The following is an 18,058-nucleotide window of genomic DNA, read 5'->3' on the forward strand; positions in this document are numbered from 1 at the left end:
ACCCAGAATAAAGGAAATATTTGAATAATTTTGATATTAGAATGCACATGTAGAAACAGCCTTTTCAGTTACTCATTTGATTTGTGCTATAACAACTGCCTGTAATTGGTGCAATTGAGAATTGGTATGAAGACATTTATAATTAGCCTTTGTTTTTCAGCCAGTATTGCTAGCAATGGAGGTACCAGAAGATTCTATAGATCTAGGGATGTGGATAATGGAAAGGAGAAATGTAACTTGTTTAAACTTATTTATTGTAAAAAATAACAAAAAGTAGAAAACAGAAATCATTATGAATATAAAAATAAAATCAAGTAACAAATCTCATTCTATCTACACAAGAAAAGTAAAGTAAGATTGGACAGATCAATGAAGAGAGTACAAAAAGATTTTGGTTGTAATTAATACAACAAATTAAAATAAATAAAATGATTGGAATTTCATTACATTGCAAATAAGTGGAGCACTATATAAAAGTGGAGGAAAGGATCCAGAGTTGGTAAACTTCAGTTCCTCCCTCACATGCTGATATTACCATTAAGAGTGATCTTAGTAATTTTGAAATTTTTGACATTTCATTTGGGGAATCCGAAATGGAGTATTTGTTGAGCTTCCAAATATCCTCTGCTGATATGGAACTTTATGTTCTATCTTAATTGGTTGGTTTATAAAAAAACAGCATAAAGTCCTAGTCATCATACTATATACTTCTACATGTACGATCTTACAAATAACACACAGATAGTAAATATAAAAATAAGAGATTAATAAGTACAAAACGGTATAAAAATAATAACAGTATAAATAGTTCAACTGCAATGGAGTACAAAAGTATGTATTAAAGCTACAAATTAAGAAAACCTTACAAATATTTTATTAAATTAATAGCATATATAAACTATCCAAAACTTGACAAAGAATATTTTCCTGACGTTCAGTTACTAAAACGGGAATGGTTTCCGTTTTTACTTAACTGTACAGGTAAACTTGAGTCATGGAAACACATCGTGCAGTGATCTGAATCCCTGCTGCACTGTTTCAATTACTGTCTGCAGATACAGCATTGTGGCAGTCATTCCTGAAGCAAAACTTCCCTGCAGGTGTCTTCTACAGTGAGGTAAATAGTCCCTTTAGGGTCATACATTTCATAAACAATAAAAAAAATGAGGATTGGTAACTTCAGAGGAAGCAAAAGAGAAAGCAAAATTTCAGAAGGTTTTACAATTTCGATATAACACGATGCTTAACCCACATGTATCCTACGCCTTTGCTCATATTCTTTCTTATAGTTCACCAAACAACACTTGGTGACCCATCCTTTCTATCAACCTCACATTTTTCGGCAAGTGCTACTTTTGCAGAATAACATGTAGATTTGCCATAACACAGTGGAGAGTTGGAGGTCTTCTGATCTTGTAAACTCGTCACGGATGCTATGGAGGTGGCCCAAAGGAGGCAGTAGCTTATGTTTCTCTGTTGCCGATAGAACATTTAATTTCAAGTTTCAACTTGCAATCTGGAAGTTTAATGTGGCCGCTTAATAATGCAATGGAGATATTGCTCCAGTAGGGCATGGCTTTGTCGACAATGGGCGATTCTTCGAAGTTTTAGTTTTCTTGAATAAGCTGTTAACATTTTGTATTTTCCAAAGAGTATGGAACCATTGTCATGAAGTAACAAAGGGATTGGAAGTGGAGGGGGAGTTCGGCTTCTCTGATTGTCCTGAGAGTAGTTGTTACTCGCACTTTATCTTTTCCTTGGCTGCAGCAGGGAGTCCTGTCACGGTAGTCTGATTAAAATTTACTTGTCAGTTGACAATTTACATCTTCGAATTTAGTCCTTCGAAAAGTCACTCACAGATTGTTTGGTGTTACCAACGTGCCGCAGTAAAGCGCCATTTCACTTGCAGTTTGCGAACAGCGTAGTGTGCACACATAACCAGTTACGGGATACTTGCTGCTGCCCATTTGACTGTCACCGACCGCAGCGAGCGAAAAGCGCGCTCTGTCGTTTGAGTCGAGAAGCAGCGCTGCGTTGTAGTGTCAAGTGATCAAGGTCAAATAACAAGTAGTTTTAATCAGAGCGTAGCTTGTCGGCGTGTTGTACTGTTGTCTTTTACGCGAGGAGGTGGCGCGGTGGGCGCTCAGAGCACGTGCAGGTTCTCGCAGCTCTTGCTCTTGGAGTCCCTCGCCCACACGCGGCCTAGCAGGCCTTTCACCTTAAGCGAGGTGGAGGTGCGCGCGCCGCGGTAGGGCTTGTTAGTACCGCACGACACCGCTCCGCCGCCGCCGGTGCTGCCGCCTGCCGGACTCCTCCGGCTCGACCTTTTGCGCAGGAGGTCCCTGGCGCGCTCCGGGTTTTCGCGCTTCAGCCGTATCTGCGTCAAAAGTCCCACGAGCAGCTCGTCCACGTTGTGGTTGATGGCCACCGACGTCTCGATGAACTTGCAGTCGTACGATGTCGCCATGCTCTTCCCCTCTGTGAACATAATGTTGTTACGTGTGACATTCTACTTCATTATTTCAGAAACACGGTTTATCTGCAGCAGGGGCGGGCAAGGAATAGGCTCGCAAGCCTTGCCCTCTCGCGAGTGCCGGCGCTCACCCTAGCTGGACACTTTCCCCAGCGCCATGGCACGCTGTCTGTGCACGAGGAGGGCGAAACTGCGAACTCCCTGCATTTAAATGGCAATGCAGTCGCACTGCTTGCGAATTGGTTTTATATTTCGCATTACTCAACGACATAGATCATCGAAACAAATGTTCAGTATTATTTATTTTTGGAGCGCTAAAGATATAATATACTTTTTATCTGGTACAAACTGCCGGAGTGCGGACAGATACAGATTGTTTCACAGATTTTCACCACCAGCTTGCCACGTAATCGTGACATATTTATTTTCATAATCAAAGAAAGATATTTCGTACACATATGTTGATCGAAATATTGTAGCACTTTTGCAACCTCATTACAGAGCTGTGGAACCTCTACAGAGGAAGACAATGTAAGCCTCATTTCACATAAAAGAATTTGTCTTTAAAATGGGAATTACATTCAAAATCAATCAGTTACATCTCCACATACACAGAGGCACTTTCACCGGAAACAGCAAATGGTGCTGAAGACAGCTCGAAACAGATGTAAGATTGGTAGTGTCTTCAAAATGTTTAGAAAACTATACTCGTAATTCTTTCAAGGCCACAATGGATTCTGCAAACTTCACCTTTTCCTTAACGCCAATGAGTTTAGTGAAGTGGACTGTGTTCATCAGAATTTGTCCCTACTACAGTGCGATTTTCTTTTTAAATCCATCCGAGTCAAATCAGAAATAAGTCGTTTCACACCTTGCTGTGGGCAGCGTGCAGTGAAGTCCATGCGAGGTCTGCAGTCCATTCTGAATGTTCTAATTTTCGTTCCTGGACTCCTTTTTCTTTCATAAATTTAACAAGAGTCGGTTTTAAATAGAAAAATCATTCCGGGTATGCCCCTTGACTTAACCAACTTACTTTCAATCCCGTCGAAAACTGTTGTAATTGACTTCAGAAGTTTACTTCTCACACCACGAATTTCTTCTTGTGCTCCATGCTTAAGAATTTAGCAAAGAGTGTTTCGTGATGTACGGAACAATGCATCACATCTATAGTCCGAACCACGAACGATGGCAGTTCGCCGATGTCGAGGCACGGACGGGAAGGGCATTGTTGACGATTTGAAGCGACAGTTGCAATACGCGCATGCGCGTGCTTTCCGGTAGCACCATCATCAGCGATGACTACTCGCAACAAATGAGATGGAACAACTCGCTACGATCACGTTTAATGCCCGTATTAGCTACGGTATTCAGGGCATAACGCTCAGAACACTACTGAACGTTCGTGACTCCAACTATAGTGATCGTTTGGAATTTTTTGCCCTTTCACTGTCAACTAAATATTTAAATTGTTTTTAGATGGTACTGTAATTCGTTTCACAGCAAATCTGCAGTGCGCATCGATTATGCGACTGCACAATAGATATTGGGAATTTTCATCTCTCTCTTCTCTCATTCCCATTAATTTTTAAAACTTGTGACAATATATTACCCTTTTTTGCGAAAGTCAATTAGTTCTGCTCATGTCCTCCACACCACGAACAAATAGCGAAGCGTAAATAGCGCTGGCAACACGATTGTACCAAACTGTGGACAGTTGTGCCGATCGAAAAGTATCAGATCGCAATATTATATGAAATGTCGAGTTGTATCGAGGACTTGTGATAAGCATGAAGCAAAGCCGAGAGGAGCCGGGCCTCGTCCCGCACACCTGGGACGAGAGCGGTTCGACACGCCGCGGCTGGCCCTGATCTACAGCTACCGCCGCTGCATCCAATACAGCGCCAACCAAACACACTGTTCCATAGACCCATCCACATGTCCTCATATCAAGTCTCATCGTCTTCATAGAGACGTGAAATTCCGTCCTACATGTAATTAATACCACCCCACATATTTCCCCAGTTGAAAGTTAATACCAAATAAAACTTGACCTCAGTGACCACCCGACAGATTCACACCCTCTGTACCCTCCTGTAGCTGAAGATACTGTTCACTTTGTCACACTACTCCTGAGAAATCTCACAGCCTACTCTGTTAGCTCCAATGACACGGCAGCTGCAAACAACCCCACCTCTAGAACTGTTGCATCCTATCACCCACGTCCCTCCCTTAACCATTCCATCCACTTAGGTTTCCAACCCTCACTGCTACCCAACCGCAATCCTGACCAAAGTAAGACACTGACCACCCACCTCCATCCATTTAATACTTTCTCCATACACATACAGGTCCCATTTCTTTCTCACTTACTGATAGCTGTCACAATAGCAGTCTCGCACATAAAGAAACAACACGATATCACATGTTTTGAAAAGAAAAATTACCTTGTCACTTTTTGAAATCTACGGTAGAAGAGTGGCTCATTGGGCCGTTGCCAGCTCTATGCAATAATAACAAAGAAACAAAAACTATCGTCTGTCTTATGCCACAGTCAGCCCTATCCCATACTGAAGCCTCCATTTATCTATCCATAGAAGTTTCGCCAGGGTCCGTTTTATCTCGACTATTGTGCTTCATTTTCCCTGATTCTCCAATGGTTAACTGAGAAATCTGGAAAATCGAAAGCAAAGCTCTCCAGTCTGACAATGTCGCAATATTCAGACCCGACCGACCGCCTTAACGCCCTCTGCCAATGGTCTCATTCGCATGTTGTATGGAGGGGCATGGGAGCAGCACGTCGCTCTTCCGGCCGATGCCAGTTTCCCAGACCTTAGAATCACTGCTTCTTACTCAAGTAGCTCCTCAACTGACATCACGAAGCTGAGTGCATCCCCTTTTTGTCCTCCCACGAATCGATCCCCGGCTCCTCCGCATAGCAGTCAGACACGCTGACCATTGAGTTATGGAGATGGATGGGGTTGGTGACACGTGCTGAAGTAGACTATCTGTTCAAAAGTATTCAGACTCGCTGTGTAATGCGGAAATGATCATTAGATATCATGAGAAGCGGACCCGGCACTTAAAAAGGAGACCAGGAAAAGTCACTAACTTTGAACGTGGACTAGTCGCTGGATGTTAGCTGAGTAATAAATCCATCAGAGACATTTCAGACTTTATAAGGGTGCCCAAGTCGCCTGTTGGTGATGTGATCGTGAATAGGAAACACTAAGGAACAACACCAACACCAGGCATATCTCAGGTACTGACGGACAGGCACTGTGAGCACTGCGAAGGGTGGTTGTAAAAAATCGCATGATATCAGGAGGAGGAATCATTCGTGAGTACCAAAGTGCTAGCAACAGTGCAGCCAACACAAAGTGTTGAAAAGATGGAGTAAAACAGTTGAGCACCTACTCACAAGGCACGCATTTCTCAAGCCAGTGCTGAGAGAGTTCGAGGTGGTATAAAGAGAGACATCACTGAACACTGGATGACTGGAAACGAGTGATTTGGAGTGACGTCCTGTGGCAGATACCTGGAGTAAGGTACCTGCCATCATGTGTAGTGACAACAGGTGAAGTACGGAGTTGGTGGAGTTACTGCATAAGGGTGTATTTCGTAGTTAGATTATGGTCTGCTTATTAGGCTTAAGAAAACGCTAAATTCGGAAGAATGTGGACACATTACACAGCGTTGTGTACCGTGTGCAGCAGAGGAACAGGGCGGACACGATGATTGTTTGTATCAGCATGAGAAAGCACCCTGTCATGAAGCAGCACCTGTGAGACAGTGGTCTGTGGACAATAACATTCCTGGAGTGGACCGACCTATCCAGAGTCGCGACCGGAACCAAATGGAACACCTTTAGGATGAGTTAGAACGCCAGCTTCGTTGTAAACCCCAGCGTCCAACATCACCACATTTTGTGGTTTCGGTTCTTGAGGAAGAATAAGCTGCCATTCCTCCACAGGCTTTCGGACATGTCCCAGGAGAGTTCAAGCCATCATATTTATGATTGGTGGACGCACCCCACTTTAATGTCCGCTGATAGCTGTCCGGATACTTTTGATCAGATAGTATGTTGTGAAGATGCAGAGAGAACGGGCCTTAAGACCAGTGTGTGAGAAGCGCGTCCACTGACCGTCGGTGGTGACGGTCCTGCTGCGCACGAGGTCCGTCTTGTTGGCGACCAGGATGACAGCCTTGGTGCTGATGGAGTCGCTCTTCCAGAGGCACTGCAGCACTTCCTCGGCCACCCGGAGGCTTCCGCGATCCGCCGTCGAGTAGACGACGCAGAACGCGTGCGGGTCGTACGTCGTGACGCAGTTCTCCGGCTGAAACGTGAGAGACAGGCACTTACAGCACAAGAGCGTAGCATCAACTTCAGCAACAAACTAACATCATTGTGTCGTCCTCAATAAATCTTTCCCTCTTCACCTCAGTGTGCAATGTTTCCAAACTTCGTGTCAGATTTAAACTATGTTTTATTTACTACACGCATACCTAAAGGTGTGCTACCTAAAAGTACATCTGATCTTAAGCTTTCATTGTTTATCACATCATTTTCCAATTTTACTAGCAGATAGATGCGGCATTGCACAGGTATTTATTTATAGCCGTGCGTCCACGCCCGTGCCATGCAGCGTCCGGCCTTGAGCTTAATGTTTATGAAGTCATATCTCCTGCAGTACAGGTCGTACAATGAAGTAATTTTGCAGTTACATTCAGTGCTATATATGCATACTGCTTGCAAAATGTGTCACGAATACAGGCAATTCTCGCTTCACTGGCTACGCTTCTTTTTCATCCCCACCCCATCCATAGGTAAGCGATTGTTGTCTGACAGTAAGTTACATGAGACCCAAGTTTGGGTGAAATCGGTCCAGTGTTTTAGGAGGATTTGTTCGTCTGTATGGGAACCTTACCAGTTGGGTATGATTCAAGAGATTGAGAAAGTCCAAAGAAGAGTGGCAAGATTCGTGACTGGTACATTTAGCCATCGCGAGAGCGTTACAAATCTCATAGAAAGTTTGAAGTGGGACACACCTGCAGACAGACGACGCGCTAAACGGAAAGGGGCTGCTCACTAAATTCCGAAATCCGATCTTCGCCGAGGATGTAGAGCATATACTGTATTATTACCACCAACTTTCAAATCGCGCAATGATCACCACTCAAAGATAAGGGAAATTAGAGCTCGTACGGAGGCGTTCAGACAGTCGTTTTTCCCTCGCGCGAACCGCGAGTGGAACAGGGGGGGGGGGGGGGGGGATATGGCGCGAATTGTGCCCTCCGCCACACACCGCTTGGTTGCTGGCGGAGGATATATGTAGATGGAGATGGAGAACACTCTCTCTCTCTCTCTCTCTCTCTCTCTCATACACACACACACACACACACACACACACACACACACACACACACACACTATATTCAAAGAGAAAACATTTCCCAGCTAATTACACAATGAAGTTTCAGGAGTTTAGAGAGGCACCCATTTAAACGAGCGTTGGACCTTTAATAGTGGCAAGTTTCTTCATAACTGATGCATTGCGTATAGCCCATTGCTTGTAGACGTCATAGGATATCTTCAACAGTGCCAGTTGCGTTGACAGTGCGAATGGAGCCGTCTATTACCAAATGTATATGTACAAGAGTTATGAAGCGAATTTCACAAAGTTCTTCTTTCATCTTGGGAATGAAGTCGAAGTCACAAGGGCTTAAGCCCATTGGGATATGACGTATGGTACAACAGTCTCTATCGTAACGATCGAACATACCATTCAGAGCTCGGACTGCGTGTACCAGAATATTGGGTTGAAAAAATGATGGTCGGGTTCTGCAGAAAGTGTCGCCGCTTCTTTCTAAAAGCTGGTGGCAGGCTGTGCACCAAAAATGACGGTCTGCCGACGGGGAAGATGTACGCGTTCGTACACGAGAAATAGTATAACTTCAGCATAACCTTTCTGTCGTATTGATGACCTGTAATGATGCCGTTCGTTTGTTTAACGTTTCAAGTGTGGCTAGTACGATTCGGCCCGTGTCTTATTCAGTAATGACCCGTCGTAAGAAAGCGTCTCCTTCGCGCTGATCACGTTCGAAGTCCTTATCATAGCTAATTCTGTATTTCCGTCACATCATTCTGAACTCTTCGTGATGCAATTTTTTTCATGCCCAGACGTTCCTTCAGAATGGGAAGCACAGTCCAATGCACTAATGCTTTCTCTCCGGCCAGCTGCAGAATCGTTCGGAGTCGATGATTGTCCCGTAACGCGATAAAAGCAGTCTCTACTACGTCACTGACACGGGACGACTTGGTATACGTTTGCCTTCTACATTTTGGCGTCACTCATTCAGTACAACTATCCAGTTTGTCCTTGTTTTACGAGGCAATGTACATTCCTCGCAAGCCTTTAACACACCTTGATGACAACATCGCGCTCTACGTTCGCTCTTCCAAATCCTGCTTTTATCAAATGGTTCAAATGGTTCTGAGCACTATGGGACTCAACTGCTGAGGTCATAAGTCCCCTAGAACTTAGAACTACTTAAACCTAACTAACCTAAGGACAACACAAACATCCATGCCCGAGGCAGGATTCGAACCTGCGACCGTAGCGGTCGCGCGGTTCCAGACTGTAGAGCCAGAACCGCTCGGCCACCAGCGGCCGGCCCTGCTTTTATCCATCTCTGTTGTTCTCACTTCGGAAACATCGTGACAGTCCATCATACCGTCCGCTACACGAGTTCTGTTCTTCTCGTAACTGTGCATGTGCGTGATGCGGCGCTGAGGTAGGGCAAGTGAACGTAACTGACACGTAGTACACTCATCATCCAAAACTATATGACCACTGCCCATTGCGAGATCGAATGACGCCTGCTGACGTTGCGGGCATGTGACGTAAGGAAAGTGCACAGGATTTTCCGAAACTATTCGTTCAAATTAATACAGTGGCTGGAGAACATCAAAACAAATACGTTAAGTTCTAGTACATATGGTGCCTGTCGGCAATTTCTGATGCTAGGAACGGTTTACACGAAGGTAATTCCTGGCATGTTGGTAATGGCATCACCAGCGACGGCAGTTCTAGCGACGATGTCTTCTGTTTGCAGAACGGTTTCATGCACCAAGTGCTCCATTTGCCCCTAGAGGAAGAAATCCAGACACGTGAGATCACGTGACCTCGGTGGCCAGGCCACAGGTCCACATCGGCCGATCCATCGATTCTCGAAGTTGGCTCTTAGATGATTCCTCATAGCAATGCTGAACTGGACTAGCGCCCCATATAGTTCCGGGAACATCTGTTCCACGAAGATGCGATATCTCCGTCCGTTGAGGCAGAATGGAACAAGTTGTGGTCCCCTCAAAATACAGCCGTTGTATTGAGTAGGTGGTGATTCCTGCGAATTAATTGATGTGTTTCCAAGCAGACCTCAGAACCAACCATCCGTACGCAGAGCAGTTTTGAATGTCAGTACACATTCCCTGTCAGCGACGGCGACGCAATAGCTTACGTCAGCACCACTAACAACATGTTCCGCAATATTTCAGGTTGACTGCAGACACCCCATAATCCTTATCGAAATACATTTGTTTTCATGTTCTCTGCATCTTGTATGAATTTTAACGAACCGTTTCTGCCGGGTGTCCAAGCGGTTCTAGGCCCTTCAGCCTGGAACCGCGCGGCCGCTACGATCGCAGATTCGAATCCTGCCTCGGGCATGTATGTGTGTGATGTCCTTAGGTTAGTTTGGTTTAAGTAGTTCCAAGTTCTAGGGGAAAGATTACCTCAGATGTTAAGTCCCATAGTGCTCAAAGCCATTTGAACCATTTTTGAACCGTTTCGGGAGACCCTGTATAAGAGGAACAGATGTGAATAGAGAATCATTTTAACGACGACAGGGGCCACAAATGAGGAAATACACTGACATGAGCGACTCTGGCAAACAGCACATTATTTTGGCCCTGCGCCTGGGAACTGACAGCTCAGAAGCGGCGAACCTGGTCGGCTGATTGCGTACTAGTGTCGTGAACGTCCGAAAGCACGAGAAAGCGACAAGGCGTAGGGCGGTCATGCCACACCACAGAATGTGGAGGTCGGAGGCTTGCCCGTTTTGTAAAGCGTGATAGGCGACGATCTGTCGCAGATTTGAAGACAATACAGCACCGGCGCAGGCACAACAATATCGGAGCACGACGTTCAGCACAAGAGACAATCCTAGGTGCTCGCGCGAAGATTCTTAGAAATTGAGCAGCTGACCGACCAGGTGAACTTAGGGACGACCAACAGTGTCTCCTCAAAACAAAAATTGCTCCTATAGTAGCAAAAAAATGGATCAAATGGCTCTGAGCACTATGGGACTTAACATCTATGGTCATCAGTCCCCCAGAACTTAGAACTACTTAAACCTAACTAACCTAAGGACATCACACAACACCCAGTCATCACGAGGCAGAGAAAATCCCTGACCCCGCCGGGAATCGAACCCGGGAACCCGGGCGCGGGAAGCGAGAACGCTACCGCACGACCACGAGCTGTGGACCCTATAGTAGCACAAAAAGGTGAATATGTCCTGGACATAGGGACATAAAAGAAGGGAACTTGATTTCCGACTTACCTGGCGGCTTCAAAGAAACTGAATCAAAACATCTTGACATATTCGCGCTTTTTCACTGCTTAGCATTAGTACCCATATCTTGTAATATAATGCATATTGTCAAGTAAGGAACATGACAACGATGTCAGGTCGTACAATACTACACATGCCACAGTGTCATCCAACAAGGCGTTTGTCAGGTCGTGCATCAAGATACAACGGGTCATTTAAGTTGCGAATACATGCATCCCCACTCTGGGATACTTTCTATTATAAATCCATTCCCACTCGCAGATACTTCGTATTGTAGATGCATCTCACTCTCTAGAAACACAAAAATTTGTGTTTACTTGTTCTTACATAACTCACCATACATATAATGGGGCCTGTGTTTAAGAGAGCTCACTGCACTGGGGAAGCAGGATTATAAAAAAGCACAAATATGTCAAGACCTTTCCATTTGAAGGTCTTTGAAGCTGCCAGATAAGTCGAAAATATAATTCCAGTCTTTCAAATCCATAACTCTGCCCAGGACATATTCGCCTTTTTTGTGCTAGGACAGGCGCATTTTTCATTCTAGCTCCCTACTTATACTCTTCCATAATTTTGACATTAGACCGCCAAAGCTCAGCAAACCGGTTCATTTTTGTCGACTCGGACGACGACTGATCCAGTACAGGTCCTTTTTTGTCATCTTCCGAACCTCGTTGCTTATGTCGTAGCAACGGACAAAGCTTTCACAAAACAACAGGACGACCATTAATTACACGTACTTCCTACCTTCTTACAAAATTTGAACCTATTCGCACAAGTTTGAAATACAGAAGTGGCACGCGTATAAGAATTCTAAATAAATAAATAAATAAATAAAAATAAACGTGGTTTGTGCACATAAAATCCGAATGAAGATAGATTTTGAAAGCGAGTTTTCAATTTTATCGTAATAATGCATTTTTTATTTATTTGGTTCACTTTAAACCATTTCTGCGCATTCAATTCACGTAAGAACGAATTTCACATACTACATTTAGCTCGAATTTAAACAGTCGCATCTCGACAACGGACAAAAATAATGAATAAAAAAAAGAATCGTTTTTACTTTATGCATTTATCTACCTTCGTGCAAAGTTTGAACCAATTCGTACAAGTTTAAAGTACAGAAGTGGCATGCCTCAAAAATCTCCCAGAAAAACGTGTTTTTTGCACGTAAAATCCAAACAAAACAAGATTTTTTTAAAACAGTAATAACTTATGTTAGAGCAATGTCGGATATACCGGTGGCCCAAATTTGAAGCCAAAAGCGGAACCACCTCCTTAAAATACTTGGTTGTTTACTTTTTGCCAATTTGTACTTGTATTCGTTGCTTACTATGCTGATAAAAGTCAATTTTGTGAAAATTTTTAAAATTAATTTTGTTTTATGTTGTTGGAACTCGAAGGGTTAAGGAAGTGGTCATAATCTGTCGGGTTATCAGTGTATATCTGGGTGACGTAACGAGAACTCGATCCGCAGTCGTTCCAAACAGGAGTCCCGTGTCTTACCAACGCTCCTCTTCGCTCAGTACGGGAAAATGAAAGGGCAGGAAATCAGCTGCGCAATTCAATCTTTTTGTCCAGAAATGTAGAGGGGCAAACCTAGTTATACTTGCACATGTTCACTGTAGCATGAACTACCCGCTTCTGCACAACGGGTCTCAACGCGCAGTACGTCATCGTCGGCTCTTCGCCGCGGCCCGCGGCCTCAAAAATAAACGCCAGCCTCGGAGTCTTAGTTTACCTTTCATATATCCGCGGCCGACCATATTTCATAGCCGAGTAGCACGGGAGTGCGGTTGTGCGCTCCATATTTAAGCTGCACCAGGAGCAGCGGCATCGGGGAGGAAACGGATTCGTTCGCGGCGGGTTCCGTCCCGGCAGTATTAAACAGGTGCCCCGGTGTGTTCGCCGCAGTAAATCTCCCGCGCTGCTGATCCCCGACTCTAAATTTAATTTCGCTGGAAGTACAGAAGTACGAGGTACAAATCAACACTTATTCATTGTTGCCAAATGCTCGAGAGAGCACGATGTTGGTAAGGAAGAAACGAGGAAGATGCACAATTGAAAAACAGATAGATAACAAAATCTGTATTCATTTTCCACTTTACAGTGTTTGTATAGCGAGTCAGTTAACTTTTTGGAGTATTACATGTTAACCCGACCTTAGATAAAGGGTTCTTCCCAGAAAAAAAGAAGAGGCGTTTAATAGAAACGAGACGCAGTGTTGACTCATCTAACAGAGAAACAGAACACTACGCAGAGTGCCACAGAATCTCACAGCAAGATAATCGGCAAAGTGCTTTCTGGACTACGAATTTATTTAAGACTGAGCACATTCTGATGTACGCTGTCGAGTCACATTAATGTGACCACCGCGTATGTTCGACATCAACGTGTAATAACCACCGACAGACGGCCGCTGGCAGCACTAGCAGCGGAGGCTGTATAAAGCGTGTCGAAGAGACCTGGGAAACAGTGCAGTCACTGTCGTAATGCGGAAACGGAATGATTTATCTGACATCCGAAGGGACACGATCATTGGCTTTGGAATAAGGACGGAAACATTTCCGAAACGCCTAAGTTTGTAAGCGGTTCCCGTGCCACTGTGGTTAAAGTATATCGTGCGTGGCAAAATGGTGCTATCCAAAACCGACGCCGAGGCGTCCGTGATGCGTCACAGTCCACAGGTGACAGGGCTGAAGGACGGCTGCGGAGATGTGTACTGGCGAATAAACGAGCAGCTGACCGCCCAGGTGAACCTAGGGACGACCAACAGGGTCTCCTCAACGACCGTTCAGCGAACATTGCCGGAGCAGGCGCCATGCTGACTGCTGCTTATCGGCGACTACGGCTGGTATACGCATGCCAATACCGCACTGGACACCCAGTGAGTGGGGACAGGTCGCGTCCTAACATGAATCACGTTTTTTGCTCTATACGGCGTCAAACGTCTGAAAGCAAACATCCTGCAACAACGTCGGAAGTGTCCAGACCGGAGGAGAGTGCGTTATGGTCTGGGGAATGTTTTCGCGAAATACCTTGGGTGATGGCATTATTCTGGAAGGCACAGAGAATGAACATAAGTATGCAGCTGTCCTTGCGGACCATGTCCGCCTCTACTTGCAGTCTGTTTTTCCTCGGCACGATGGTATTTACCAGCAGGACAATGCAACGTGTCACACAGCTCGCAGTGTAAGTGCGTGTTTTGAAGAGTACCAGAATATGTTTACCGTACTCCCCTGACCATCAAGCTTACCAAATCGAGAATATGTGGGACCACATCGATCGGCCTGTTCAGGCAATGGATCCTCAACTTAGAAACCAGCCACAGAATGAACCTCAGTGCTTATCTTCCTGTACTTCTCACAGTGGTCCGTTCTGCAGATGTTGCTTATTCAGGCTTCTGACATGTCAGCACACTTTTTATTTATTTATTTTATTTTGCGTATGGCAATACAGCGACAATATTTTATATAAGTACAACCATATGTAAACGAAATGTATAAAACAAAACAATGTGTAAATAGTACATGTGTAAAAAACAAGCAATAGCACAAAAGGATAAAGTACAAACACTCAAGACAAAATAACTACACGTTAAAAGCTTGGCAGGCCTGACTAGAAACTCATTCATATATTTAAAGCACAGCTAGTCCAAAGCAGAGGGTTTCACATATATAACCTCAGAGAAGAGGTCCGGCGTATCTTCTTAAGGGGCATTCCTCAATAATATGGCGGACGTTCTGTTCTGGTGCTCCACTTGTACTTACATGCATTGCATCTTGCATGGCCCGTTCTGATACGGTTTAATTTAGTCCACGTACATCTCTTCAGGTCAAAGCCCGGTGATTCCAGAGTAGGATCTTGGATACCTTGTTTATTAATTCCAGAATCATCCCAAAAGTGCCGCCATTGCTCCTTGATGTCAGGTTGATGTTGTTGTATATTAACCCATATAGGCTTCCGTGACTTCAAGCGGATCGATGGTATTTCGTTCAAAACATCATGGATTGGTAGATTCTGTGGGTAATCTGAGTCATGAATTTTTGACCAATCTCTTATTGCTGCTTCTTGCTTCTCAATTGTGGAGGTGGGATATTGCTTAGAGTATGCAGCCAAGGGGCTGGGGTGGATTTAATAGTACACGTATCTATTATGTACAAGCTGTAAATAAATAGTTGCCACAATTAAAGTTCCAACCCTCGTATATGGAGAGAGATATCGTGGTCGTGCCTTCGAGCCCAAAAATGATCAGTTTGTGAGTGTTTCTCTGTACTAACAGACGCAACATGGCGCTTATATAACGACTTGTTGTCTGGTTTGTTTCTAAGATGGTGAGTACGGAGGGCACACTGATGTGACTCAACAGCGTATTTTTGATGAAATACACTTTTATGCAAAACTTACGTGCGAAAGTAACTTTCGCGTGCTGTTTTACTGCCAAATAACACAGCTCGATGAAACTTGGACCATACATAGGAAGACTTCCTGCACTATATTACGTAGGTAACTGAAATAAACAGAAATGACATTTTTATTCAAAGACAGTGATTACACCGAAGTCATCGCGTTTTATACTGGTCCTCTAGACATTACAAAAGGCGGGATGCAGTTCTTAAAAATGTGTGTGATCACCAAGGAGGGCAAAGCATTCTATGCATCGTGTTCCCATGCTGACACAGGGTTGGTAAAGAGTTTTTGTGGTGGCGCGTTACATTCCTCCAACTGAGCTGCCGGCAACTACTGTATGGGGACGTGCTGCAATACATCTTCCCTAACGCACCCCACATGTGCTCGATGGGATTTAACTTGTGGGGACGGGCTTATGGGGTCCACGTTAGTAGCCAATGCGAGCACAGCTTACTGTATATGATCTGCGAACAGAAGCACTCATAGTACTAAAACTGCCTTAGCAACCAAAGTATTTTCTTCTTTACACGCAATTTCCAGCCACAAGAGCTGGATTTGAGTTGCAGAGAACTTTAGGACGCGTTTTCTATCCTAAATACATCGAGATTTGCATTTCTGTGATTCATGCTCCTTGTTGCTAGGTGTTACGCGGTACAAGGCATTGCACGCATATTTTCTATAAGAGTACACGCAACTACAGTTACTGGCTGTACTAGATTGGTTGAAAATAATTCAGAGACATGCCTAGTATAGCACTATAATGTTCAAACCAGCATTCGGGTTGATGTGAGCTTTACTTACTTAATAATACTCCGATGACATTCATAGGAGACATGATAGTACTGTTAATTCAGACTAGTATTTGTAGTGTAGCGGCGAAACCTCTACAGGCAGTACTTACCGACATTTCAGAGCAGGGGTGGTCGATGAACGTCAGTTCCGACTCCTCGCCGTCCAGTAGCACACTGACGGACTTCTCTCCGTACTCATCATCTGGAAAACAAAGCAGCCAACAAGTCGTTATATAAGCACCATGTTGCGTCTGTTAGTACAGAGAAAAACTGACAAACTGATCATTTTTGTGCTCGAAGGTACAACTACGATATCTCTTTCTATATACGATACCCGGCGGAGGTTCGAGTCCTCCCTCGGGCATGGGTGTGTCTGTTTGTCCTTACGATAATTTAGGTTAAGTAGTGAGTAAGCTTAGGGACTGATGACCTTAGCAGTTAAGTCCCATAAGATTTCACACATTCTGTATACGAGGGTTGGAACTTTAATAGTGGCAACTATTTATTTACATCTCGTACAAAATAGATACGTGTTTCAGAGTTTTACTGACCTTCAAAGTAGTCACTAGCATTGTGTATAACCCGTTGCCAGTGATGTGGAAGTCGTAGGTTACCCTTAGCAGTGTCAGTTGTGTTGACAGTTCGAGCGGCGCGGTCTATCGCCCGACAAATTTGTAGCAGTTCTGAAGCGAATGCCGTGAAGTGTTTCCTTCAGTTTAGAAACTGAGTTGAACTCACGAGGGCTTAAGTCAGGAGAGTGCAGTAAGTGGTATAACACTTAGCAGCCCCATCAGTCATACAGTAACAGCATGCACTGTACGGGCTTGAGCATTGTCCTGCAAAATGATGGTCAAGTCCTGCAGAAAGTGTCATCACTTCTTTCTCTATGCTGTTCATTTTTGGAACCCAACCTACGACCAGCTTAGAGGCAGAAATAATGACACTTTCTGCAGGACCTGACCATCACTTTGCAGGACACTGCTCAAGCGTGTACAGTGCAAGCTGTTACTGATCTATTTGACAGACAGGGCTGCTAAGTGCTATACCACCTACTGCACTCCCCTGACGTAAGCCCTCGTGAGTTCAACTCGATTTCTAAACTGCAGGAAACACTTTACGACATTCGCTTCAGAACTGCTACAAATTCTTCGGGCAATAGACCGCGCCGCTCCAGCTGCCAACACAACTGGCACTGCTAAGAGTATACTACGACTTCCACATCGCTGGCAACGGTTTATACACATTGCTGATGCTACTTTAAATGTCAGTAAAACTTTGAAACACGTATCTATTTTGTACGAGCTGTAAATAAATAGTTACCAGTATTAAAGTTCCAAACCTCGTATGAAAGGAAATGTCCTGACTGATTCACTGGCCCATCATCACCCAGCCCAAACAGCTAACGACAGAAACTTGAAATTTGGAGAGGGTGTTTGATTATACTGCACGCATCGTTTAATATGGTTTTTTTCGAAAATCCACACCTAACAGGCTGAAATAGGGGTGAAAAGTTTTTTGAAAATACAGTGACGGAAAAATTACAACACCGGAAAGTAATTAATGTGGAGTAATGAAATTTCTGGACTACACTCGTCTAGGTAACACATTTAAGTGATGAACATTGCAAAATCACACGTTAATGTAAGCGCGATAAAAGATGTTACCAATGTGATATACTGGTACTTTAATAACCGGTGTAACCGCCAGAAATGCCGGCCGGAGTGGCCCAGCGGTTCTAGGCGCTTCAGTC

At 44.3% G+C, this 18,058-nt stretch overlaps 1 protein-coding gene across 1 annotated transcript in view; it reads right to left on the minus strand.

Annotated features, from left to right (window-relative positions):
• Positions 1-357: 357 nt before the first annotated feature.
• The window catches only part of LOC126194921 (GTP-binding protein Rit2-like), a 131,912-nt gene continuing 114,211 nt past the window's right edge, over positions 358-18,058 (minus strand). Inside the window, exons 4-6 of the mRNA XM_049933298.1 lie at positions 16,419-16,510; positions 6,615-6,807; positions 358-2,478 (exon numbers count right to left, since the gene is read on the minus strand). Of these exons, the coding sequence (XP_049789255.1) occupies positions 2,144-2,478; positions 6,615-6,807; positions 16,419-16,510 (620 nt within the window). The 3' untranslated portion in view covers positions 358-2,143. The remainder of the gene's footprint in view (positions 2,479-6,614; positions 6,808-16,418; positions 16,511-18,058) is intronic.

Source organism: Schistocerca nitens, chromosome 7 (assembly GCF_023898315.1).
Source record: "Schistocerca nitens isolate TAMUIC-IGC-003100 chromosome 7, iqSchNite1.1, whole genome shotgun sequence".
Taxonomy (NCBI): Eukaryota; Metazoa; Arthropoda; class Insecta; order Orthoptera; family Acrididae; genus Schistocerca; species Schistocerca nitens.